We start from the raw sequence: 27850 nt of genomic DNA on the forward strand, positions 1-27850 counted from the left end.
CCACCACCATTCTCTTCAGCTGGGGACGCTCGCCTATGCTGGCGAATTCTTCTCGTGATACTTTTTACGCAGTGGGCTTGAATGCTAATGAAATGAAGAAAGGTAATCGCTTCCCAAATCTAAAAATATCTATAATCAAGGTCCATCAGTAACTGCTTAAAGATCCCGTGACGAATTCTTGATATATTTGTGATCTCGTTTTAACGCTCACCCCTTTATCATCTCATTTGCACATTTGCTAATGCTCTCGCAGGCACAATTCAAATATTATGCGACTAAGCGCCAGCGTCGCTGCGTGGGTTAAAATAGAAGGCGTTAACTATACCCATACAAAAACGGACTATAGGTGTGTACGGAAACAGCTGTGTTCGTCTATGCTTTTTATATTCGCCTACACACGCCAAGAGAGGTGCTTATTGCCAACTGTTGAAAAATCTATGCCACTAGAGCTTTATGTTCGGCGGTACCATGCAAATATTTTAGCTGTGTATAGAGAAGCATATCGACCTCAAACTACAGCTACAGCTAGACGACCTTAGGAAAGGTTTATTGTTATTTACCTATGCCTGTAGCCAATTACTTAAAGCCGCCCACGGTTCATTTTTCTATGGGCTATAGCCCATCGTAAAACCAGCTTTAGGAGGAAGCATTCAAGAGCAGCGTGGTATCACTTGACTGGCTCAGTGTCGGAAGCATCTATGGCTCTGAGAATGCTTGAGGCGCTGACGACTGAGTCCCAGCAAAAGGGAAAAGGGCACCTTCGCTCAAGCGCCCCTTTATAAATCGTGCAAATGAGGCTACCCACCTCCGTCCATACGGTCTCCTCACCGGGCACGCCTTTCATGAGCGGCCCGCCGCTGTCACCTGCGCACGCTTCACCTGACCAAGACAGAAAGCAATGACAGATGGTCAACCGCGACGAACTGCGTAAGCGGAACGTACATTTAGAATCGTGTCTAGAATTAGCCTTACTTTGCCTGCCATTTATGACTGGCACGTGATTTTATACTTTAGATTCTGTTGTACCTACTGTTTGTTTTCCTTTGGCTGGCTTAATGGGCCGAGCATGACGTTTTAGTTCGAAAGCACTACTTAGCAGGGTCAAACTCGACCAAGAATCTTGTCCGAAGCCTCGGACTTACTCGTGTAAACTCGGCATACTTCGTAGAACCGTCGCGCAACCGAAAGCTACTGGGAGCAAGTACGGGTAAGCGCAGAGGAGCGTCACGCCAGCTGTAGCTAGTGGGAGGAGGGCGTCGCGCTAGCTGCAGCCGAGTGGAGAGAGGGCGGGGAGATGAAGAGCGATAAGCGCGGTTGCGTGCTCTATCCCAAACCCCATCCGAAAGGGCTGTGAGGCGACCCTGTCCGGCTGCTGCACCCTCGAGGCCCGAAGGGCCTTACGCAGCGCACCCGGGCTGCGGCAACCGCCAGTGGGGTGCCTGACTAGGCATCCACCCAGCGGTTGTAAGGGCGTGACCCTTAAGCTCACGACCCCCCACACATTCTCTATGATACATAAATGTTTTCACCACCACCACCCACATGAAGATGCCAGAAAGAAGAGGCGAAGAATGAACGCATGCATTGGCGCGTCTACTCAGTTTAACTGCGTTAAAACACTGCCACTTTTTTGCGTTTTCGTATTTGTTCCCTTAAACACATTTTGCGTTGCTAGGCGCGCCATGTAGGATCATCCAATGCCGCGCGTTCGCTTTTTGTGGCTCTTTCCCTTCACTTTCCCCGCCCGCTGGGGGCGCCGCTGCGCCCCTCTCTCCGCATCCGCCGCTGTAGAGTTTTCCTTCTCACGCCTCGTTGGGAAGGGATGCTCGCTCTCGCCTCGCTGAAGCGAGCGATGACGCAGCAAGTGGCACCGTTAAACGCACAAGTTAACTCGCCATCCACCAACGATGCTAACGCTGGCATTCGCGGCCTCTTGAGGAGGCGTTTAGCAGTAGTTTTGTGCATATGTGGAAAACTTCTGTGGCCGTAGGTTCGGTTTGCGCAACAACAGAAGTTACTACCTCAAATTAAGGTTGCAACATTATGAAAGAGCCGCCCGTTAAAGCCGAGGTTGCCTTAATCAGCACAGCAGTAGTCGTCATTGGCGTTGTGAACACGTAGCGTCCGTCGTCACGTGACCGTGCCGTTCACATAGCCAGTGCCTGCTGCCACAAGCCAACTTCTTTGTTATTAATATGAAGTAATTCTACATCCACCGTAGCCAAGCAAAGCATAGAGGATATTTCAATCTTTTTTTTTTACGTTGGTGATGCCTATCAATGGGAAATATTGGTGTCACTATCGCTGAAAAGTAATTGATTAGAAAACAGAAAAAAAAACCACATGCCGTGGGTGAGATCCGAACCAACGACCTTGAAGGTCACGGGTCCTGACCATTCTTCAACAAATCTGCAGGTACATGGTCCTCATCACCCGCTTTTCTCTTTTACATTACAGGCGAGGCGTTATTTAGTTTATTTTTAATTACTTAGCAGATGCCGAATTCGTGAATAACCGTGGATTCATCACTGGCGTTGGCATTTTTCCTGCTACTGCGGAGAACCGCGTACAACACTTCGGACATTTTAGCTCTCATATCCACACCCGCAGTGACTTTGCCCCCACGTCTCTATGTTCGCATATCAGATTTTTTTTCACAATGAATAATATCCTCCTGACCGCTTTAACGCCGCCTTCCTTAATGGTAACATACTCAAGGTAATATCATGAAATGACTGCAAGCCGCGGAATCTTGTACGCCTACGCAGTACCAGCTGCTGCAGTTAAGATTACAGCCGTCAGCTGCTACGGGGCCCTTCAATCACGTTGAGGGGCGGCCCATGGAGGCAGCAGAGGCAGGACGTCGCACTCCAAATGCTGCACGTGCGTGTGAGGGTTCAGTTAGAAGTTTGGATGGCGAACGAACGTTGCTTCGGGACAGTGACATCATAACGGGCTGCGTGACAAGATGGTCTAGTCGGTGGTAACATATTTCTCACACCATAAAGCACACTTTTGAACCTTCCCGAAACAGAAAAACAGCCGTCACTATTAATGCCTGGCTGCAGCACTCAAAGCAAATGCAGTGCACGTAAACTAGCTGTGATCATCTGCACAGTGCTGGGTGTAAGCGTAATTTAGTTTTCTTATTAAATTAATTCCTTTCAAGAGCACGCTCATAGATATGCCTCTTATCGCCATCAAATGAAGCTTTTGTCAAATATAGACATTTGCTGTACAGCGCAGAAAAGCGCCTTTGTTAGAGGTTACATTTGCAGGAGGGGTCGGAAAATAATGGGCATTTTTAATATACCCTTCTTCACCTGCCGTCTCTTAATGCTTTTTTTCACCATATGAAAGGTTATCACACATCAAAACAACTAATGGAGAAAAAAGTTCAGAAAAATAACTAAAATAGAAAAAGAAAATAATTTTTTTAAGGTGTGTTTATTACGGTCTCTAAAAGGAGTGGTTCAATTGTTCGGGCAGAAAATATTGTGCTCAGAAACAGCAGAGGAATTTTTAGTGAAAACGTTGTACAAAAGGCAAGGGCGCAAAGAAAAACGCTAGGAAACGCTGCAATATAGAGACAGAATGCAATGGCGCAGTCGCTTACCTTTTTTGGATTTGGCGCACATCATGTACTGGGAGTAGTAGTACGTGCCTTTTCTCTGACATTCGGCTTTGAAGCCTATTTGCGTTTCGAGCTGTTTAAGGTCGCCCGAGCGCGTCATCGCGTTTCTGTCTATAGCACCCCAGCCAGCGACAATGGCTGTCTCGCTGGGCTTGTAGAATGTCAAATCAGCTCCAAAATGTCCTGCAGTAAGCAATAACAGAAGCGGGTCGTTAGACGTCTTACTTTATCAAAATATTTGCAGCCCCACACACGGGTCGTTTTGAACTAACTCATGCAGGAATGCATTCCAAGCGATTATCCATAGATACCACGGCATTCTAGAGACGACTACTAGAGCGATATACAGGACGCCGCCATATTCGGTCATGCGATTATGGCTCCATTGCGTGCCTTGATAAACACCGGACTGGAAGCTCGGCGGTACAGGCGCACGCCCGAATGCCTGAATGAATAGAATGTAACTACGTAGCTGCATCAATGGCTGAAAAATGAAATCTAAAAAGGGTTTCCTTCTTAATTCAAGAGGAAGTTTATTACTGCCCAAAACAAGAAAATGTAGTCTTAAAACGCGCACGAAAAAATGGAAATATGTCCAGGATGCTAATTTACCTCAAGCGTTCTGTAAGTTCTAGGAGGTAATTGAACATATTTTTTTTTTAATCTGCAGCACCAAACCAGGTATCAACGCTTGCATGATCAGCATCTCTGGGGAACTAGGGTTGAGGGAGGCCGTAGTTGATATGAAACATGTAAGTTTCGTATCGACGCCAGGAAAGGCTGCGCTGAATTCGATGGTTTCAAATTTCTGCAACGTCCGCTGTGAGAATCCGCACAAACATCGGCATCACCTAATCCCTTCACATCCACTTGTCAAATTTTGTTTTCCAATTAACATGGCGACACCCGACGATGCTATTGCGACTAAATCTGTCTTTTTTGTGCCAGTTAGCAGCGTGACAGTTGTCGCGATTTCATTTTTTTTTTTGCAGCGAGACCTGTTATATTTAGATTTTTGACGCTCAATTCAGGATCATCAAGGCCTTTAATGATCTTGGCTTTAGGACTCCAGATCACCGAAGCGCTACAGGTAGCGCCGGTGGCAGCAGCGCGCAGACGGTGGTTTTATCTTTAAGTTGCTTAAATTAAAATGCGAGTAAAGGACTTCGACGGATTGCGCAGTTATCTTACTAGAACCTCTTGTACCACTTTTAACATGATAACTTAGAGGTCCAGCGTCAATGAAAAGCCAGTGTCGGCGTAGGCACCTTTGGTTTTGATCCAAAAATCCATAAAAACCTTCCCAGAGGAGAAACATAGGTGGGCCACCTACGTGGCCTTGTGACGGCAACACAACCTGCCCACAATGGTAGGTGCAAATTAATGATTGATCAGGAGAGGTTGTTCGGGAAGAGCAATATGGGTCTCACAGGCGCAACCTGCGGCCTCACCTGCCATATCGAAGCAGTGACGCATCGCTTAACCACAACACCGCTCCGCCATGAGTAGTATAGGAACGCCCAGGAATATAGGAGTGTAAAGTAGACATTGACCGATTGTGCATATAGGGGTGCTAACCCATTAACCCTATCGCGTCAAACCCCCAAGGAAGACCTTTAGTATCCCTTCCAGATATGGTCTTAACACTTAAGCGCAAACTGCGCAGAAGAGATGCGCGCCTTTTAGTGTTGCTTTGACTGACACCATGTAAAGCCGCCCCTCTGCTCTTATGCCGCGTGTATCAACGGCCCGGTCGGCAGTGCCCTCTCACCGGATGCACGTTTTCTCGCTCTGAACCAAACTGGGCTGTGCGCTTTGATTAGCAGATCTGTTTTCCTTTCTGCTTGGCAGTGCTATATTTCCCAGGCGTCTTGTGTGAATGCGCTGGCCGGTCCTCTTTTCGCATCCATGCGATGTGCTTAGCTGATGAGTGCAGCAAAATCCCATGCTTGGCATATGTTGGTTTCGGAAACGAGTCCTCCAAATTAATATTGGCTCCTTCATGACAGCCAAATGCTTTCCAACGGAACTTTGACTCGCATATGTTTGGGGCAAACAAGAGGCTTTCTTAATTTCAAGGTAAATATATTCAAGTGTTCTTGAAGAGCCTCGCTTTGGCGAACTGAACGGACAGACCTGGTGAGCAGTTTGAGACATATTGCAGTGGGTGGCTAATCGAAATCTTGCTTATTGTTTCTATGTGAATGAGAACAATAAATATTTAAATATTTTTGCGTACAAAAGCTATCTCCAAGCGTAAAAGTATTGCACGCACTGCTGGTCTGGATAAATGTATTTACGAATACCTCGCAATATATCGCGAGCCTATGCCTAAAAGCTCAGAAGGCTTTTACGCTTGCTGTATAGCTTGTATAGCTGTTATTGTCGAATTTTAAATTTTATTCTTTTTCTTTAGGTTCCGTGCGAAACCTTTCGTTTTTTTCTTACTTAGGACGTCTTTCTCTTAAACAAATAAAAGCTATAACCGCAAACATCTGATCTTTGATTCTTCACAAATTCATCTAATAAATAATGCAAAGTTCATCGACATACCTTTTGTGCAGAAGAAAATATTAGTGCGAGTCATAAAGAAAGCACCGTGTCCATTAAAAATATTTTTAGTCCATTTACAAGATGAGCGTAGCAGGAGGCGGCAGAAGGTTAGGTGTGCGGGTGAGATTAAGAAATTTCCGGAGATAGGGTGGCCGCAGCTCGCAAAGGACGGGGTTAATTGAAGGGATATAGGAGAGGCCATTGCACTGCAGTAGGCTTAGTAAGGCTGATGATCAGGATGATGGTAATGATGATGATTATGAAGTAAATCTCGTCGCCAAGAGCACGTGTAAGCCCAAAATGTTTTGCAGGATAGGCGCAGCACATCATCGGGTCGGCAGATTCATGCGAGTCGTTCTTGTGTATTGGCCAAGTCCTTTTGCTCCCGGGTCGACCACTACCTTCATCAGCTTTTATTCTTAGACCCCGCCAGGGTGCACGACTTCTCTGGCAACGGTCGAGGATTTCGATCAGAGCCGCCTCCATAAACCACTTCTCTTCAAAACGAACAGTCCGCCAACGGATGAGAGATTAAAAAGAAGGCGGATGAATAGCACGAGAGACAACCAGTGTCAGCAAAGGGTGTCGAGTTGCGGTGACGGCCGAGCGATCCAAGGCACTGAGAAACGCGAGGATTATTTTGGTGCGAACGCACTAATCTGGCGCTTCAGAGCGTAGCAAAATTGTCTAGCGTTTGTCTGTCCGAGAATAACCTGCATTACAAAAATGCCACCGGTGGCAGTACCTGCCATCTCATGCAGTGGCTCACCGCTCAACCTCCGCACCACAGCGCCAGGAGCGGTATGAGGACTACAAGGGTCGATGAATATTAAGTATAGGCAAAGAGCAATTCTGCATATTTGGATACACCGTGCTTTCGCACAGTATACGAATCATTCTCTAGCATTTTTTTTTTTACCCTGGTGATAGGTCGAATACCGCGGGATGGATGTTCTAGTGCAGGAATGCATTTAACCGCTGCATTCCCAGCTCTATCCGCATATGCTTGTCCCTCCGTCCGTCCACACCTCGCGAAAACTCGAGCAAATCGAACACACATGGAAAGTATAGGTTTGATTAAATTTCGAACCCTCGCCCTTTAGTTGTCAGTAATGAAAGCGCGCCGCGCAGAGCCACAAGAGTAAAGTGTCGGGCTAGCTCGTATTGCATATTGAAAGAAAATCGCGCGCAAAACAATGACGTACGCAGTCGTTGTAGACGGTTTTTATCGTTTTTGTTTTATTCCCTTTCGTGCCTTTACGGTCTTATCGCTTTGATCCGTCCTTATGGCCTGGGGTTTTATTTTCTTTACCTGATTTTTAAGTTTTTGCCTGTTACGACCCTCTGCACCTCAAAATTATATCGCTTTAACCTTCAGTTCTGTGTCCGCCTTCGTATTATCTTTACTTTGTGAGGTGCCTACAGGACGTACAGCTTAGACGCATGCTTTACGGGCACCCCGTTTCTAGCAAACTTCGACACCGGGCCACAACTAGAACCACGGCCGACTAGATTGGAGCGCCTCCGACAAAGACCGCCAGTTTTCGAGGTCCCGAGTAAACTTTTTATAAGGTAACTTGTACCTGGTGGTGCGCATATTCTGCACGACAGCAGGTGTGGTCCGAGCTACAGGGGCGACGTCAGCCCGGAACGCTGAGATGCAGCAGTTTTCAGAAACCCACATAAATGACACCAGAATGTGAAGCATAACAAAGTACTTCCGTCATGACATACATTATAAACACTAATAAAATGGTACGTGCGCTTCATACCAGCTTATTGAGGCCGAAAGGGCAGATTTTGCACTGGAAGCACAAATCTCTTTAAAAACCATGGATCCCCTCTCTCCAGCCCCGTCTCATGTTTCATCCTTCGCCATGCTGCGTAGTACTAGCTCGAAATTCAAAATGCTATCAAGATAAAAAGTGACTAGAAGACCGGGCCCTTGCAGAAAAAAGAAACAGTATTGGACACTATATTACATTATAGCTTGAGAACGCAATAACATTAAAGTTTTAAGTCCACTTGGCCTGCTTCACATCCTCCATCATTGATGCTCGCCGCATAAACTGAGCCTCTGCAGCCGCCTATAATCCATCGTAAGCTACATACCTCCGCGGTCGCCCTCTGCGCATGCGGTAATTTCTGCTACAGTAGACGCACGCGGCGCTGATTCTGCGTTAATTACAACCTGATACGCGGGGCGGTCTTGACTCGTCGCACAAAACCTAGTGCACCTGCAAAACTGGAGCCGAACTCGTCGCCTCACTCGGCCATGTCACGTGATCTCATTTTGTAACACCCCTCTTTGTCTAATGAGCGAATTTTATGGCATTCGACGTTGGACAACCGGGTTCTTTCCCCGACGAGGCTATTACATTAAAATAATATCTTCATGATTCCAGTCATTCTCATTTTCCCTCTAGGGAGGTTGACCACTTATGGAAGGTGGGGAGGTTACAAAGAGTATGAAAAAAACGCAGCTCAAGCTGTCCTTTTGTGTCGTCTCTTATCATCCTTGTAGACACTCTGTTTGCAGTATAACAATATCATTAGAGCTTGCCCAAAGTGGCACCTTAATGTTTGAATATCACTGCCGTATGGCCCCATTAATCCCTAAATAAAATCCTTAGCTCCCCTGGACTTGTTGCAGGACCTGTAGGCCTATCTTGGGCTTGTGACCACGACGCCTGCTTAGGTCGTAACATGTTTATAAGGCACAACAAGGTCTTCATTCCTATTCATTGATCGGAGGTGGGCAATAAACATATTTCGCTTATATAACGCTATACCGATGACCATCGGCTATTCTAATAATTCCGGAGTAAGCCATTTATACATCTGTATGTGCGTCCCGATGCAATAACTTTAGCATTTTGTCAAATTTCTATACGAGTAGCCTTTAAAGTAGAACTTTGTGTATCACAACACGAACGTCAAGGTGGTAGCACGAGTTCTTGATTCATATAAATAGCGTGTGGGGGAATAATAAATGGACTTCAGCAAACTGCTTCATCTGAACCTCACCTCTGGCTGGCGGAAGGCAGATGGGGCGGATATATTTTTCGTAGACAATTTCTTCTTCCAGCTCTAGAAGAGCGATGTCATGTAGGAATGGCTTGTGGTTGTAGCCCTCGTGCACCACGATGCGTTTAACCGCTAGTTTCTTTGGCTGTATTCCGGTTTCTAAGCTTTCTTTTTCCTTCGTTGTCAGCAAACCTGAAAACATAGACCGTACACACGCATTAAAATCTTTACTTCCCGAGGTTAATATAAAGAGGCACGTCTACGTGACCTTATCTGAGATCAGTTATTGTCCACAAAATACGTCCGCACGTATTCCTTACAAGACTACTGTCATTTATCTGTGAGCTCTTTGGCAATCAAGTGTGGTTATCGTCTGAAATGCTGGCTTCCAAGGCAGCCATCGTAATCTTGAAGTCAGCTTACAGTTTCTAGACATGCAAACTCAATGTACGCCCAATGCGCTGTGGATCGTCTTCGTTTTGGGTATCTTTGAAAACGCGTGAATTATAAGAATTCTGAGATTCTTCGTAGGCAGTCGTAGACATTGTAGAATTAAGACATTTATCGCAGGGCAGAGTGGGGCAGAATGCGACATTTTGTCACTTCGCGTTCAGTTATCTAGTCCTTAAGTGTGCTATTACATCTCTGCAAAATTAGGCTAAAAAAACCCGCCGTATGCCCACTACAATTGAGGATAAGATTGGCTAAGCTGGCCTTTTTTAGCAGAAGCAAATTGAGAAGATAGCCTTGGTGAACGAGAAAAGGCCAAAACGCGTCAAATTCTCAGCGCCAGATTTTTAAAAACTGCGCAGCTCAAGTGGCCTGGCGTCCTAGATTAGCGTAACTATTTATTTATTACAACTGGTTTTTAGGTTTGTTTCCGCAAAGTTTGGAAATTTATGCGCATCGGGTGCTTAGGAAGGAATTACTTGAGCAGCAGGCAAATACTATTCAGCGGTAGCTTTTGGGTGCCGCTACGTTACGATTTTAGAGTTGTTTGGGCCGAAGAAAGCCTTCATCCATTTTACGAAATTCTCGATTTAACGAAATAATTCGCGGCTGTTGTTGCGTTCGTTAAATTGAGTTTTACCGGTAGCTGTCATTATTAAAAGTTAGGGGACGATTAGAATATTTGTGTTGCATTTTACCAACTCTCCCCTATGCGTGTGTTAGCGCAGGTCATGTAGTTCTTGCAGTCATTTATTTCATTCACAGCGCTCACATGAACAAGCTGACAAATTAATGCTCTTCGTGGGCATTCGTGCCATTGGCAACTATTCTATACGCATTACTGGGAAAGGATAAAATAAAGTAGTTCACCGGAAACGAGTAAAACAATACGAAAAATTATGCCACCGCTTTCTGTAGATTTCAGAACACCATATATTTACGATACAAAAGCCCTTAGGCAGTCAATTTCCCGCTTTGAGCTCAAAGCGAATTTTTGGCAGGCACTTAGTCTTCCGAAAAGAGGGCATAATAGAAGAATTGCAACTGCTCGACGTAGAAAATTTGAGGGAGCTTATCTGAAAACGAGTTCCTGAACAGCAGACAGAGACGCTCAGTAGATGATGAAATCTTGATGGGCACTACCACCAAGCAGAGGAAACGAATTCACATTAGAAGATAGATTGAGAAGGAATGTAGCGGCATGTCGAAATGTTGGTTAATTTCTTTAAATTATGCGACAATTTTTGAAGGCCCTATTTAAATTGTAGGGGAGAATTCTGCAAGACCTATACTCTCGAAATTTTCCAAATCAATGTCCTGATGTTCCTCCAGTTTGCATTTTTTTAAAGCTTGAACTTATTATTTGGTGTGCTTGAGCTCGTTTTTTTTTTTTTTTTACCGTGCGCCATAATAAAGCCAAAGACAGCTTTTTTGAGAAAAGGTTCGCAGAATTAACAGTGAGAAGAAGTTTGCTGCCCTGGCGTTAAGAAAGATTGTACTGAACGCGCTGAAGCAATGAATGGTTTGATATTCAGCTTACCTTCTGACAGGTGCAGTTCCTCTGGAGCGAAGTACTTTACCTCCGATCGGGGATGCATGCAATGCGCAGCTGTCAACACCCAGTTCTTTGCTATTATGCTTCCGCCGCAGAGCCACTATAGTATAGAAAACAGTAGCCGCACATCACGATATAAGAGGTGAGGTCCCGTAGAATTCATTGCACTCTTTGTTTTCAGCGTAGTTGCTTGGAATGTAGAAATGATATGCCAGGCAAACGAAAACCCACTGCTAACAAGTGATGTTTTCGAGGTTTCTTATTTGTTCTTAAAAACAGGTTTGTGTGCGCGAAGATTGCGGGAACAGCAATGAAAACACGCGAACACAACTCAGTTGAACAGGCTGCAACCGACTGAACGGAAAAAAATACGACATACCGAGCAGACATACAAATAAATACATTACATTTGTACAAGTTTGTTCTGCATCATATACCGCCCTGTGTTATCGCCTACCTCAGTCCCGTCCTGTCTTGCGGTTTTGGTCCGCACGATGTCCTACCAACTGGCTTACAACCAAGTCCTTCTAAAATATACTATAATTTTAGAGGAAGAGCAAGCATAACAAGATAACGCAAAATCTTATCAAGCAAAACGTCGGTGCTGTAAAGGAGCGTTTATACTCTGACGTAATATCCTCGATACTCCGACTGCGCTTGACTGCCGACGCGTTCGGCGGCTTCGGCACACTCTGACCGCACCGGCAGAGACTTGGAGCATGTCTCTACATCACGCCGAGTTCGCCAGCCGCCGCCGGCCCGGCCGTACCGGTTCCGCCTCTCGTCGGGGCGGCGCTGCTTCGCAAATCTACGAGAGATAGCGCGTCGAACGTTCTGAGCATCATCTGCGCATGCGCTACTCCTGGCGCAGCCGCTGCGCCGCGACGGAGCCGTTGGACTGCAGGAGGGCCGAATGCTCGCCTGGAGTGGCGTCGCCAACCTGACGTGACTGACATCCACCGGCGCTCGCCCGCGCGCCGAGGAAGTCGGAGTATAAACGCGCCTTAACACTCCAAACGGCGTCCTAAAGGCTGTTAGTTTGTATAGACAAGTCAAGTAGCCTGATAATTTTTACTACTGATCCGAACTGCTGTATTCACAATTTGATTTACATAAGAAAGAGTTGAAAGCGGATTGTGTCGGTGCATGAAGAGCTTGCATTAGTAGCAGAGTTCAAAATACAGAACACAGTACTGCTGTTTTTTTTTTCTCTCGGTGGAAGTTGGACAACAATGATGCACAGTCGCTTGAAATGGTCGGGCTATATTTAGAGGTTAGACTATCTGTTCGAACCAAAAAACCGCGATAAATGTATTTCTTAAAATTCAGTTTTCACCGACAAAGGTAAATTTTTCATGGATGCATGACAAAGCTAGCGAGCTTGCTATCCACTACCAGTTACAGTAGCTCGCAGGAAAAAAAGTTGGGCTGAGGCTTAGCTAAAGCATTAAGCCTGGATATCTCGAAGCGAAAAGCGTTTAGCAAGGCGTGCCTCTCGTGATTCTGGCGTTTCAGCCGCTTGTCTAGCCTTGCACTTTTCATATCTTCGCCGCTTTTGAGCCAACTCCCACGCTACCACTTCTGGGTCTTCTCCTTCCATGGCGAAAGGTCAGACGACGGAGGCAGCGCACGGCAGCGACGACGGCTGCGGCAGCAACGGCCGCCTGCGCACCGCGTGACGTCACTCCACTCGGTTTCGCGGTCAGACGACGGAGTCGGCGCGGGGTGGCTACGGCCACAATCTCACAGCCGGTTTTTCGCTTCCTGACAATAGTGAAAACAGCGCTAAGGAAGAAGCCGGAAGGCGAAACGAGGAAGTGACAGGAAAGAGCGCTGACTGACAACTGAATTTATTGAGCGAAACTCGCGCAATATATAGGAAGGCAGTGGCAAAGATAGTCAGATGCAGTCAACGTCACACGATGCAAAGAGCCAAAATATTGCGCGAGTTTCGCTCATTAAATTCAGTTTTCAGTCAGCTCTCTTTCCTCTCACTTCCTCGTTTCGCCTTCCGGCTTCTTCTTTAGCGCTGTTTTCACTATTGTCAGAATAGACCAACTAGCCCAGCAAAAAGTTCTGCTAGATTTCGCTTCCTCCGTCACCTCCGTCGCCGCCGGAGCTGACGGAGGGGGACGAATTTGGACCGGTTCCCCCCCCCCCCCCCAAGTCGGGCGGCCGGTGCCGCTGGGCCCTGCTCTACGTTTCCGTCGAGCGGCGGCGACGGAGCTCCGCCCCACCAAAAACGTGCCAGTCACAGCGCGAGCTCGCCTCACATGACCCACGGCTTGCTTGCTGCGAGCGAGAGATGGCGCTGGCGGCGTCGCGGATTCGGCGGCGGCGGTGCGTGGGTGCGCGGCTCCCAGTACCCGGTCAAGCAAGCCATCGCCACAGGCCGGGCTGCCAGCGTCATGCGCCTCCGGGACGAACGTTTGAGTGCAGTGGGGCCGTGCGGGTGCCCACGGACCTGAGCGTCCTAAACTCCCCGGTGTCTAATAAAGTTTCGACCACCACCACCGGGCACATGAGAAGAAGCCCCCCCCCCCCCCCCCCCTTTTTTTTTCTTTTCTCCGTCGTTAGATGCACGTGTCTTGCGCCCCGAAAAGCGCCCGCTGCCAAGGAACTGAGAGCGGATGACGGTTTTATTTCATTTGGCAATATACGAGGCGTTCCAGGTAAACGAGTCTTCGATGAGTTTAGTGTTTTCATTGGGCGAGGGATATACGATAAGCGAATTTGCATCTGTTGCGCTCAAGTAGCACCACTGTTGTGTATTTGGATTTCTCGCGCTACCGATCAACATGCAGGCGAGCGTTGACCGGCCAAGACAGAGACAGAGCTGGAGGGAAGGAGGGGGGACGTTTTTCCCGGAACCCCACAGAGGTCCCCACCTAGGTCTGAAGGGTCCTCACCGCCGGGCGAGACGGGTCTGGACGCTCGCGCGATGCTGAGAACAAACAAGCGTAGCGTACGGTCAGGTGCGGACGCGGCGAGCAGACGACGCGGCTGAGCCGCGGTGGCGCCGAAGCCCGAGGACGGGGCATACCAACGGCTCTCGAGAAGTGGGCCGGGTTAACGAAACGTAGGTGTATTTACAAAAGGGATACTGACGCGCGTTCGGAGACCGCAACGACCGGCTGCAGCCGCTTTCCAGATTTTGGGGGGACGCCTGTCAAAAGTCGGCACGAAGACGAGTAGTTTGTTACTTGCGGCTCGGTTGAGATCGATAGTTGCCGTAATGCTGGGAGCCGTCAGGTCACGGGTTCTCAGGAAGCCGACGACACGTGAGAGTGTCTTTGATGTATTTTCGTGTGTTTCTCTTCTTACTTGGTAAGGTAGAGAGTTTGAGTAATACTGTAGAAGTATGGGGCGTAGCACGTAAACCTAGTGAGCCAATCATTTCGAGGGCCTGTTCCCGGAATGCCATTTTTAAAAGCAATTTTGATGTTCGTATCGTGCTGAGTATTTTAGGGAGAAGGGTTTGAACCTTGCGGAACCTGCAAGCCATGCCATGCAGTTTGTATACAAATCATGTGTTAGTGTGTTGTGATTGTGTGGTATCAAATGTAAGACCGGCTCATAGGTTTCAAAACCAGGCTCCGGAGCCCGGAAAATTGTTATGAACTAGATTTCGATCCATTGCATCTTCGGCGATGCCAAGGAGGGAAAACTTTCCCTTCGCCAGTTCCAAGTAATCGCTCGCCGTTTATTCTGTTGTAAATATGTGAATTCCTGCATAAAGATTCAGTTTGCCTTCCTTCAGTCAAGTGTTGCCTGATCTCGTCTGTTATACCGCCTCGGACGGTGGGGCACCTGTTGTGGAACCCGAAGAACGAACCTTAACTTAGACAAAAACTAAAAAAAAACACGGCTCGTGTACTATGTCGAACAGAGGGAGATCGGGACGTTAACGAACTGGGGGACGGGAAGCCTGTTACCAGGTTTAAACCGAAGAGAAGGGGATGGCTGATAAAAAGAACAACCATTCAGGTGAAGAAGACAAAAAGGAGGATAGAGGTGTCGGGGCAGATAAGATAAAGAGCAGAAAAACAAACTCAAATAAAAATAATGCAAAGACAGTAAAGAGGATCAAGAAACGCGAGATGAAAGCAACGGAGTAATAAACAAGCGTATCATAGGAATAACTTTGGAAGAAGAGGTACCGAAAGCTGAGAAAGTTGGTTACTACTATCCATGGTAAAACAGCGCGCAAAAACACGAGGACGGAACAAACACGACGACACGAGCGCTGTGTCGAAGGCCGCCACCAACCCGCCGAGCTGACGGCTTTTAGCCGCTTCCTGCGATGAAAGCTGCGTTGAAACCCCGTTTACTTGTTGCTAGCTTTTAGGGCCTCATTGCTTCAATTAGCCTATACTGGTAAAATATTCTCCAAACTGTTTTGCTAGCCTAATTCTCGAACGTTAGTATAAATAACAATCTAGCAAGCTCTGACAAACCATTCCTGTATTGATAACAGAGTTCATTACCCCCTACATATGTTCAATTTCGTTCACATTGGCCAGAATAATGTGACTGCAGTGCGCCCAGCGCTTTAATAGTAGCTTGCTATATTCGTATAAATATGTTTTTTTCTTTTTGGCTGTACGCGTGGTGTTTCGTTGTAAAAACTGTGGAGTCGCGGAAAGTTATTCAACTGACTTCTAACTTTTGCCACCGCTTGCGAGATCGCAGATTTGTTCTGCGATAATAGTCAAGCAAAGCAATGCGCAAGCAGACGACAGACGACTTTCACCGCACCTTTGGCATCTCCTTCAGACTCCGCCACCGCCGTTTTTTGTTTGCTTTTTCCACGCGGGAGAAACGTGGGAAGAGCGAGCACCCGCCCTAACTGGATTGCCGGTCTCCGGCGCCTATTTCGATTAGAACACCTCGCCGCTCCGTTGCTGCCGCGGTTTTCGGCTCCGTCGTCGCCGCGCCGTAGAGGAGGCCGGCTGTGAGAATGTGGCCTACGACGGCGGCGGCAGCAGCGACCACCTGCGCTCCGCGTGACGTCACTCGGTTTTGCGCCTGCGCAGCTGTGGCAAATCTGTAGTGTGGCTCGCGCGAAGCCCGGTGTTGACGAGCCTAGTGAAGCTTGTCGCTTCAAAATGATAAAACTTCTGTGCCAGGCACGCGGTGAGACAACGATATATTTGAAATTTAGTGCCTTGACTCAGTGTTTGTGAGTTTTAAGGCGGGCATCCGTGAACTAAGACACTCCACTGCAAGATCGGGCGGCCTCTGGTCTAAGCTAAATGCTCTCGGCTGGCGTATACTCCGTCTACTAGGGCTTATCCCCGGCTTAGGGCCGTCGCTTGATCAAGTAGGTTTTTCCACTGCATGTAATTACGCTCACAGCTTTAGAACCGCAACCAGTGTCAAAGCGAAACTTTGCATAAAGGGCGCAGAAGTTTCATGTCCTGAGTTCCTCGATGACTAAGTGGCAGTTCCATTGTTGCCGTCAGTGCGCTGCTCTTATGGTGCTGGCCCACTTACGTTTTTGTCTCACGGCCCAATCACTTAACACCGACGTTTTTTTTTTCCTTTTTTATTGTTACCGTACAACTTAGTTCTGCAAGGATATAACTCTTAATACGACTGTTTGTCTGTTAATGACGACAAAGTCCAAAATAAATTCTGCCGAACTTTCAACCACCGCACATAGACATTATATATTTCACCGAAAAAAAAACGGAAAGTCATACGCGATATTCGCCGAGAAAAAAAGGCCGAAAGACTGCGTTCCGAAATAAACACGCACAAATTACGCCGTATTTCCAAAGAATAAAAACAGAAAAGTCCAGCCTCTAGTTACCTGATTTTTGACCAAAAATTAAGGGAAAAATTGGTAATCGTTACCTGTCACAATGCGATTGCATAGAGCTTCCTTGCGACTGTTGCTGTACTGCCAATGCACCAGGTGATACATAAATGCAACGGACACGTATGGCCTCCCTATCCGTATAAGGAGATTATTCGAAGCGCGCAAGGACCCTGCTTTTGGCTCCATGCCAACGCAGAGCTTAGTACGACAGCACTTGGCCGAGCGCAGCTGCCGACTGCCGCCTCTCCTCATAACACGGTGCGTGAAGTCGCGCCCCTCTCAACCAATGGGAATTAACTGACAGAGGACAGGCCTCCTTCCCTATGAGGCTTCTCTTGCTGTCAAATTAAAATAGCAGTCTAATGCTGAGTATGCTTTTCAAAGACACGTTAGCGTCACCTGGTAAAGGTGCTGCTACCGGCTGGGTCAATATTGCTTACTAATGAAAAATGCCGCACTTTTTCCGCCAGCTTTCAGTCTTGATCAACGTTGCTCGGTTACAGGAACACTGTACTGCTTTATGAGGTTAACCTATTATCGATCGCAGCGTGAGTAATAATCGCATGGTAGGTGTACCGAGCTATACATCTGGTACAGCGGAACAAAAATATGAGTTGCGCATGCGAAACGACTGAAGGCCTAAGAAAAGGAACGAGGTGTGAAGCGAGGACCGTAGCAGCGCTGAGTATAAGAGTGAGCGCGCCCGCAGAGCAGGTAGTTCTGTCGCAAAGCATAGACTGAGAAGCGATAATATTAATACCTTATTGTCCAGGTTTATCTTTACCATCCACGGCCATGAGTTAACCGCTACTAATCCGCCATATATGAGTGAGCGTCGTCTTCATAGAGACCACTGCGCCAATGGTGAAAGTTGCTGACGCCACACGAACTGTAGTCTGCGGAAAAGGCGGGAAAAACATATCAGAAAAGGAGGATAGTGTGGATGGCGAATCAAGCAATGACTGATCCCACCTCCGAAAGGCAATCGTCGGGGGATAAGAAGATTTCTTACGTTCTACGCTAGTCTGCGCAGGCGACATAGAGCACGTTTACTTTATGAACCATTCCCACTAGCTTTTGCCATTCTTTATAAAAACTACAACGCGCTCTACGAAGGATCAGCTAGTCGAGGAACATAAGCAGTCGCAATGCCTGCGTGAGCATTCTTTAAAATTCATCTGACATTCTAAGAAACAATGGTAAATTAGATATATTCTGTATGTTTAACTTAGGCGCTGTATATTATGACATGACATGATACTCAAGTAACACTTGTTGCTGGGCTAGTTGGTGCATAGTTCTATGTACAAACGTTAGCGCAAAATAAGACACATTCACAAGAAAGCTGGACAAAACAACGCGCTACTGAAAAGCTCTCAGTAGCGCGTTGTCCTGTCCACCTTTCTTGTGAATGTGTCTTATTTTGCGCTAACGTTTGTACATAGAGCAGGACAAGATATTTAGCACTTTTCCTCAAAGTAAATTTAGCGTCGCCCTTTTTTTTGTCAGCCTAAAATAAAACCCATAAGACCTAGAAGTAATCGCCTAATTATTTGCTCCAGTGCTTAGATGTCATCACACTCAGGGATGCCCCAATTAAAAAGTTGTACAAGGTCTCATTGAACCGTCTACCGTTCTCAGCAGTTGTTAAGGAATGAGCGCGGAATCTCCGTTTTGTTAAAACCATAAACCTGCAGAAGCAGTGCACTCCCGCCGCCGTTGTTTTCTAGCATAACAGAAATAATTTCGTGCAGTCCAACCAGGGGCTCTATTGTCGATATTCACATTCGCCTGTCGGCGCTATGTTGTCTCTCTGATTGGCTGTCAGAAGTGTCAGCCAGCGACAAGGCAGGGCAATGTCGGTGTCAATCATCGTCTGTTGCTGATGTAGTGCCCGAATGGAAATCGTCACACTGATGAGCACGTTCTTAGTGTGTTGTGGCATGAATTAAGGGTTAACGTGTTTACCTGGAGTAAGAGTGCATACAGCTAGGGATGTCTGACTGCATTTATGCATAGTATATTGAGCAAGGAAGGACAATGTAAATAGAACTTCATATGAAAATAATGTAAATGAATCATGACTATAATTTTCAGATGACAGCAGAGATAGGTGTGGGTGACACGCGTTGTTGTTCTGTGGCTTTCGATTTCTCTTACTGACCACAATATTGTGGCAGCCTCATTTTGATCGGTGCAAAAGGCAAAAGATGTGTGTACTAAAAAACTGAAGGTATTGATAAACAATTGAACTTGTGCCCTTCCATGCAACATATTTTGTAATACTTTCGTTTACTGAGTATAAAAAAGACTCTAATATGAAATTATTTGTGGCCATCAGTTTGGAAAATCTGCAATCAAGTGCTCATAGCTATTATGGAAACAGTTCATTTTGGTCCTGATTGGCTTTCGCTGAGCATATTTTACAATCATACGTGAAACTAGGCTGCAGTTGGACTTGCCGCTTCAACAGCTTCACATATTTGGAAACGCAATGTCTAGCTTCTTCGAAGATTTCAGTGTACAACATTAACTTGCAGGTGATGGTGTGCGCCAAATGCATATGTGGCAGACCACTCTCACCATGGGATCTCGTGCTCGAAAGCCCTGATCCGAGATCCATCTTCGCGCACGTCCCGGCTGGACTCGTTACCTAGCTGGGTGGCCATACCAGGCTCCTGAATGATTACATGAGCTGTTTGCATAGATGTCAAGTGCTGCACGGCATGGTCTAGAGTTCTCTTCGAAGGTCTGCACAGCTTGCATTGTGTAACCGAACGTATTCATGCACACTGAGCTGCAGGATCATGACACCATCGGCGAGTGGTGACAATAGCGGGACCGTCAACATCTACAGCAAGCAGGACGACACAGCACCAATTGGGTTCTACCTGACAGACAGGAAGTGTGTGATCAGCTGCGTGTGGGGACCTCACTCACTGCCATGGTTTTCACATGTAGCTATGCCACATTTAATCAATGCGCATTTTCTCCCTTTCAAAATTGCAGGCATACTGCTAAGAAGCTGGTGAAGTCTTTTGCATTTTTGTTCTCCTCTATAAACACGACCATATTTTTGGCTTTCAATTCATTTGTGGCATGCATGACAACAAAGGTTACTTTCAAGGCGAAAGCCTTTATATTCTCATGACTCCCCAGAAGGGATGTTCGCAGAAAAGTGTCACACTATAGCTATCAATAAAATGTGGTTGAAGTGTCCAACGAGATTTCGAGATGTGATCTCTGATCCCTTCCCTCAAAAACCTTTCCTTTCCTCAGAACACCTGCTTTCACATTCCTCCACGTAAGCAAGCAAGTGTCCTCACAGTTAAATATTAATTAGTTAATTAGCAATAATAGTGCTTAATACCTGCGCTTAGGCGTACTGTGCTTGCGTGTGACGTCACTGAGTGGCGCCACCATCGTTTGAGAGAATCACTTCCCAAGCAATCTTACCAGACGCTGCCTGAATGCCGATCTGGAAGGATGCCACCTAAACGCTCTCCTGTCTCCAGCAACCAAGCGTGCGTGTGCTAATGGGAAAGTGTTGTGAAGCGAATAATTGTGTAGTCTTTAATCAACATCTTCACCACACCTCAGTGACACAAGCAGCAACACTGTGCTAAAGGTTTTCGCTTTCGCCTCACCATACATTAGGTCGACAAAGTGCCCCCTGAATTTTTCTCGGATGCTGCAGTTTTTTCTTTTCGTTAGTCAGGAAATGTCCCAAGTGCTTTCCGCCTACCGTCGGCAAACTTGCTGAGCGTGTGCTTCAACACATGTTTTGGTGATTTTGAAGCAATGCCGTTCCTTGTAGTGCTTCCTTACGTATTTCACTTGTACACAACGCACAATTTATGTGGTGCCTCAGGGAAAGACAGGACGGCACCAAAATGTTTTCCTTCTAGCATCATAGTGTTGACTGGATATGCTTTAAACAGTGCTTTCTGCTTGCTTTGGTTTTTGGAGAGGCAGCAGTGCACAACATGCTCAACATACAGCATGGTCGCTGTGTCTGCAGTCATTTACAGCATCTCTTCAGGGTGCAACGCATCTAGTGTGGCCTCGTCTGTGTGGTAAGATTGTAACGTTCTTTGCTTCATGGCATTTGGTTGCCTTTGTGTGCTTGCTTTCGACTGCCTCTTTCACATTCTGCATGTGGTCATTCAGCAATGAACTGTTTTTCTTGAGGGAAAAGTCAGGCGATTGTCTCATGGTCATTATCTTCGAGATGAAAGTGCAAGGCTTGGGCAGAGTTTTGTCAGACTACCCACTGCCATCTTCAAACTGAAATTTGTACCCCTGACGAAAACTTACAAAATCTACATTAATTCAGTTAAAGGTAACTGGAAGTGTAAATTATGCAGCTGGACGTAATTTCAATAATAAAGATCCAAATAGCATTTTGCAGCTGGAAGGGTAAGATACAGTTCAGTAATCCAGCTGGAAATTGATAGTGATAGTATTAGTAGTAAACTTTGTTAATGATCTTTCTGGATTACTCAGTCAAATTTATTTTTCTCCGAGATGAAGAAAGGGGGCGACGGAAAAAGTTTCACATGCGCAGCTTGCCGAAGCCCGGCCCCCTTGGGTACAGTTCAGCAACATTAAAAAATATACAAAGAACAGGCGGACTTCACAGGTCTGGGATCTTTTTCTTTTTGCGAAATAATTTTTTGTGCTGGGCTATCAAGCTCCCAGTCAAATTGTGTTAGATCCTATTTTCATCTACCCATCCATTTGCACTTTGCTTCATGTAAATTGAGGATCTTGTTCGGTGGCTTTAAGAAAAATCCCAGACAACCTGTTTACCCCCTACACCCTTAGTGTGACTGGACCGTCAGTGTACGTGCTTCCACTTTTTTGTTTAGCAAAGGTGACTGCTGGGTACTCCTCTTTACAAATTAGGCAGCAAGAATGTGCATGTGCACCACTGTTGAACGTTTATGAAAGGCGGGTCTGTCCAAAAACGAATTCTTATCTTTGTACACGAGGCATATTGTTCAATATGTGCTGTTGCACTAGTTATTTATTCGCAATTAGGCTGCATAATAAATTCTATGATTCACGAAGTACACTGATGAAAATAAATTATTTTGGCAATACAGGCTTCCACTAACTTTTCACTGTAGATGTAAAACACACCTTACTCAGAGCAGTTGCAACACCTAAAAAACATAAAACTTGTCTCACTTCCCAATATAGCAGGATGACACTTAAGCTCAGCATTGGAGGGCATTACGTGACAGTGTTAATGGCTCCCTGCAGTGGTTTCTCTTCACACATACTCTGTTCTTCATTCATGTCCGCACATGTATCACAATTATCTCAACACAGGTTCCGCATTCGTGTCCTTGAACTCCTGCACACTGCAGTTCAACTACATGATATTACTGTAACTGGTTTCTCACCGATTAGCATATCTCTAGTTCGCTGCAGTAATTAAATTATTAAGCTTCAAATGAAGCCAACAGAACACACACATCACCCCCCTCCCCCTTTGTGCCTCGCTTTAGTGCAGTTTATAGGGGTTTAACGTCTCAAAGCGGCTCAGGCTATGAGAGACACAGTAGTGGAGGGCTACGGAAATTACGACCACCTGAGGCCCTTTAACGTGCACTGACATCTCACAATACGCGAGCCTCTAGAATTTCGCCTCCATCGATATTCGACCGCCTCGGCCACGATCACACCAGCGTCTTTCGGGCCAGCAGCCGAGCGTCATAACCACTCGGCCACCGCGGCAGCCGTTGCGCCTCAGTACAGTCAATGTGCCTGCACGGTCTAGTTGATAGAGTGTGCCTGACTGGTGACGCAAAGGTCTTTGAAGCCAGACTGAAATTTAATCAAAATTTTTGTACGTAAAATCTATTGCTTTATGAGGTGAAGTAGTTTGAGACATGCGCTGACATTTGAATTAAATTACAAATTTTGTTTTCAGTGACTTTTATTCCAGATATGCAAGCGTGAGCGGCTTTTCAACACAATGCAGGCTGGATAACGCTAGGTTTGCTGCTGAATGGCAGCCTTAATGATGTCGTGTTGTAAACCTCTCCTTGACAGTAGTGTGCGCAGGCTTTCCATACTTTCTTTCCTGGTTGCACATATCGCCCAATAATATCTTAACACTAATTATGATGCCATCACATGCCACGCAGCAGTAAACGTATTACCTGTCAGTAATCAGTAAGAAAATTTTTTTCTGACAGTGTAAAACAAAATAGCAGACTATTTCCACGTGACTTGGTTTGGTTTCATACTTCTGCTTGAACTTGAAGATACAATAGCCAGCAAAGCTGTACAAGAAGGTAATTTTTAAGGGAGGCTAAATTTAATGTACGAGCACTCTCAATGACTCCAATTTCATAATTTGGCAACCTGTTCTACCTTTACATTCGTGATGAATACTTTCTCTTCATGCCTCTTGAAAACTAAGACTCAGACTTGCTTACCATGTTTCAAACTGCCTTAATCGTGCTGAAAAAAACACAATTCACCCTCCATGTGGACACACCACTGTGCATCTTAAGTGTTTCATTTTTTTTCTTTCACGTAGTCGAGGACTGTAATAGCCTTCTTGCCGGTGCAGTTCACCACGGTAATCTTGCGCGATGTGCTCAAGATTCATGTTCTTTAAACAAATTATCTATGAGCTGTACACGAGCTTCTTTCTCATTAAAAGCAGGACCTTTCTTATTGGAATATGGTAACGTATGGTTACAGAGCAACTTTGTGGTAATGTATTGTTACAGAGCAACTTCGTTTTGTTCTCAGTGTCCTTTCACACTTTTGCCAATATTGCAACGTCTACAGATGGTATGGTGGCCTTTGTTCAACTGAAGACGTCATGTTTTTATTGTGCATAGAGGGTTTCGGTTGTTTATTTTAATGCACAGTAAAGGAAACTACTTTGAAAGTTAATGAAATTCATTGAGCATTACTCTCCTGCAGTGCACTTTAGTGCTATCACAGGGTCTTCATTGCATCAGTGTGTGGTGAAAATGTTGCCTAACAGCATTGTGATAGGATAGGATAGGATAGGAGTAACTTTTATTTAAATGCTGGCAACCGATAATTTAAGGCGTCGTGACGTTGGCCAAGCGTCCACCCGGAGTTATGCCCTATTCTGTATTAAACCAGTTCGGTCCGTTTGTGGTGGGTCGTGAGGCTTGTGCTTTTCGAGTTTTCCCCGGGCCTGCTGGATGGCCCGCTTGAAAACAGCCAACAATGGGCCTAATATCTATGTGATGAAGAGTATAAACAGGGAAGGTCATTTTAGTTGCGAGACAGCGCTTGTGTTGTGCACCTCTTCTTCGTCGGTCGTCTATGTTCGCGCTGTATTTTTTTCCTTTAAAAGGTCATACACTTGCACATCAGGCAACAAACATTGTTGAAGCCTCTTGTACAATCCTCATGGAGTGCACAGGGCTTGTCAAAACCATTACGCATCCAGTGTTATCATGACGCGTTTATGACCCTTTTGCCAGAATACCACTGCCTGTTTGTGATGCTGCCTCCCTCAAATATTGTGCTGAGGGCCACGTTAGCCTTGGATTTCTTGCCTCCTTTGTGTGTTATCTTGCTGCTGTGCAAGCTTGTGTTTTTATTTTAATGTTGGTGTTTTTTCTTCTCAGTTGTGGTGGCCGCAACATCACAGTTTTTTTTTGTTCTCATTTGGTTCCTTCGCCTCACCCCGAGACATGTTCATGCTTAATGTGCCACGGGTACTAGATAATGCGTGTGTATGTGCGATAAGATAACTTGCATGAAGCGAATAAAGCGAGTGTCTTGCAAACTGCATGAAGCTGTTTGTAATGTGGCATCACCCTCCACCTTCACTCTCCGCCTCTATATTCGTCCCGTTTCCAAAGGTTGAGTAGCATATGTGAATACTTTTTTCCTGGTGACCTGTTCACCTTTACAGACATTAAACGTTTCTCTCTTACAAGGAATGTTTCAGCTTTAAAAGGAGCTGCCTGTTGCTGATGCAGGTGCATAACGGTTGCCATACAGCAAACGAATCACAGGGCCCTGCGAGAGAAATTTTGTACCCTCTGCATTGTTTTGTTAACTTTCATCAGACGACCAGTAATCGTCACCAACATTAACCTGCCTACGGCCACTGATGGGCAAAGGCCTCTCCTCTGTCTCTCCAATTAAACCTGTCCTTTGCCAGCTGCGCCCACAGCGCCCGCCTTTCCTCGGCCGATATACTGTCATCGACCCCGTGGGCCAACGTACGGTGATTCTGCATGAAGTTGAGCCGAGCTTTCAGTTGAATAGCACCGCATTGCGGTGCCTATGCACCGCGCTACTCGCTATCGCCTTCTTTGCTTCCTTCTGCAGAGTTCATTTTAATTCTGGCGCGATTGTGCGCTTCGTATAGCTCTTCCCCATATATGTTCCTTGCGAATGTCCGTGAATGGACAAAGATAAAAATTTTTCATGTAAGTTGTTTTCTTTATTACACTTTTTTCATGCGACGAATATAACTTATAAAGCGGTAACTCTTCAGTATATTATTTTCTTTTGCCTTCGTTGTATGGGCGCGACAACACTCGCGCCCCACAAGTGCCGAAGAAGCGACAGCCAGGGACCGCCAAATAATTCTCAGTCAGTGTTTTTCACGCTCTGCCGCCAAGTTTCGTCGCTTCTAGCGGGTATAGCAGTGGAAGCGTCGCGAAGAACGTCGCTTCACGCATTTACCGCTAAACTATCTTCACTATTCTTGCTACTATTCGCGTCGAGTTGAGAACCAACGCCAGAGCCATATATACCTTCGCTGGCCAACGCATATGTATGCACTGATACGCTGAGACCGCAACGCATTTCACTGTTTCGCTCAGCGGCTGTAATATGGGACGCGTACGCACCTACGCGCCGCAGATTCTCGGCTTCAGGCACGCTTTAAGTCATCGGTGTTTTTTTAACTTCGCGCTAAGTAATCGACGACAGTATCTATTGTCTCATACTTTTTTCCTTTCTTTTGCAATTTCGTCATCACATTCTACGTTTACGTACCTTGGCACCACCCCGATGTACGCGTCATGGGTACGCCCCGCTCTGGGCGGATCGGCGAATATCGAGAATACGGCCCACGGGTGTGACTACGCCAGAGCATCGTCATTCAAGAAAAACGAAGCGCTTGCGTTCCTCGCAGATCGTTTCGTTCTTTCTTCGAACCTCTCACAGTGCCTGTGTGTAAGCGATTTTCTTAACTTGGGGCGTATTTGCGGGTGCTCACGTATTATGAGCGCCTAGTGCCGTCGAAAATTTTCAATCTTGTTGGGCTCTAAGCTTACAAACAAAACGTTACCGCCCGTGCGGCTACCATCTGTGTGACACGAATTCTATGGATAACTGTCAGCTTGCCTGCACAGAACACCCCTACTGAACCGGGTGCTGGAATTCGAGTTACAGATCGGCAACAATGCTATAAGTTTTTTCTTATACCCCAGATCGAATGATAAAGGCAGCTGGCTGGTATTGGCTTCATAGCGGCTTTGCCTGCTCGTACGCGTACCTGTGTTTTATCTAGTTCTTGTTTTTCAATGTAAAGAAACAACTCACCCTCCTCCCCAGCCTCCACCACTGACCAAATAACGCTAATGGCGATACATATGCACTGACCACACCAGCGTCTTTCGCAGTTATTAATATAAAACTTTGTTTATATTTAAAGAAGTTACCGTGCACAGAAAGATCATGCTTATTAAATAGCGTTAGTTCCGTCTAATGCCCGTCATCAGTCAAGAAAATACGGCCGGCCCAATCAAACACATCCAGACAATGTATCAGGTTTTAGAATCCAATAGAGTGGAGGTTTTCGAGGTGGCTACTTGCTTTTATGTACGTATAAGCAAACTGTAAATCGCGTTAATACAAACCAAGCTCTCCTTATTTACTGGATGTGGGCTCCAATTTCATGCTACTAGATTAGAGCATGGTGCAAGTCGCTATTAAGCGGCTGGAGCCTTCGCTTTCCTGTGAGCCAGTTGGAATCTCTGCAGCCATACTATAGACGTATGGAAATATATTACCTCTTGTTTTGACCTCAGTATTTAAAAACTGTCTGCGGTCCTCCAGATTTCCTGGTGTACGAAAAATCTCTCGTATATTACGTGTCTTGATGTCTGCCGAAAAGGGACATCGGTAACTGCAGGACAGTCTCTCCCTTTTGTTGCGCATTGGAAACCTCAGAGTTAGCGCTTCATGACGTTTGTATTTCTCTTTTCAAAAGGAACCCGTTCCTAGTCAACAGATCTTAATGCGTGGTTCATCTACTAAGGAATCAATGGCTACTGAATAAGAGCGATACGCTTCCTTGAGTCAGCCAGAATAGACTGGCACGAGGCAACAGTGTGAGGCGGTGGCACAACTCGGACGCTCCTAGATGTCGTCGTCATCGGCAGCCAGGACCGGCTGTGCTGCGTGAGACCGCAGCTGCTGCTAAAAATTGACCTCATTGTGTTTCATGGCGCAAGCCGCCCCTGCAGTCTTCAGGACATTCGGCTTACTGCTGTCTATTGTTGCATGTGTAAGATCTTGGATGTATTACCAGCCGTTGTTGCTTGTCAAGCTCCTTCTCTCAGGTAGTGTTGCTTCTACTGTGGCTCTTTTTTTAAAAGCGATGTTTATTGCCTCAGGTCGTAAAAGGGTACGAAAAGAAAGATGTCAAGGATGCTTAAATAAATGAAAAAAGGTTGGCTGACCTAATAAAATCAAGGAGTGAATGATGATGCGGTCCCTGTGTCCAAGCGATATAAGAATCCGGATTGTTCTGGGAGAGACCCACTGCCTCCAGGTT

At 46.1% G+C, this 27850-nt stretch overlaps 1 protein-coding gene across 2 annotated transcripts in view; it reads right to left on the reverse strand.

Annotated features, from left to right (window-relative positions):
- Positions 1–17902, reverse strand: part of LOC144096661 (uncharacterized) — a 69907-nt gene extending 52005 nt beyond the window's left edge. For both annotated transcript variants that reach the window (XM_077629493.1, XM_077629492.1), the window contains exons 1-5: positions 17804–17902; positions 11205–11319; positions 9215–9406; positions 3617–3817; positions 806–879 (exon numbers count right to left, since the gene is read on the reverse strand). In XM_077629493.1, coding sequence (XP_077485619.1) covers positions 806–879; positions 3617–3817; positions 9215–9406; positions 11205–11319; positions 17804–17830 — 609 coding nt within the window. In that variant the 5' untranslated portion in view covers positions 17831–17902. The remainder of the gene's footprint in view (positions 1–805; positions 880–3616; positions 3818–9214; positions 9407–11204; positions 11320–17803) is intronic.
- Positions 17903–27850: the final 9948 nt, after the last annotated feature.

This window comes from Amblyomma americanum, chromosome 7 (genome assembly GCF_052857255.1).
Source record: "Amblyomma americanum isolate KBUSLIRL-KWMA chromosome 7, ASM5285725v1, whole genome shotgun sequence".
NCBI classification, from domain to species: Eukaryota; Metazoa; Arthropoda; class Arachnida; order Ixodida; family Ixodidae; genus Amblyomma; species Amblyomma americanum.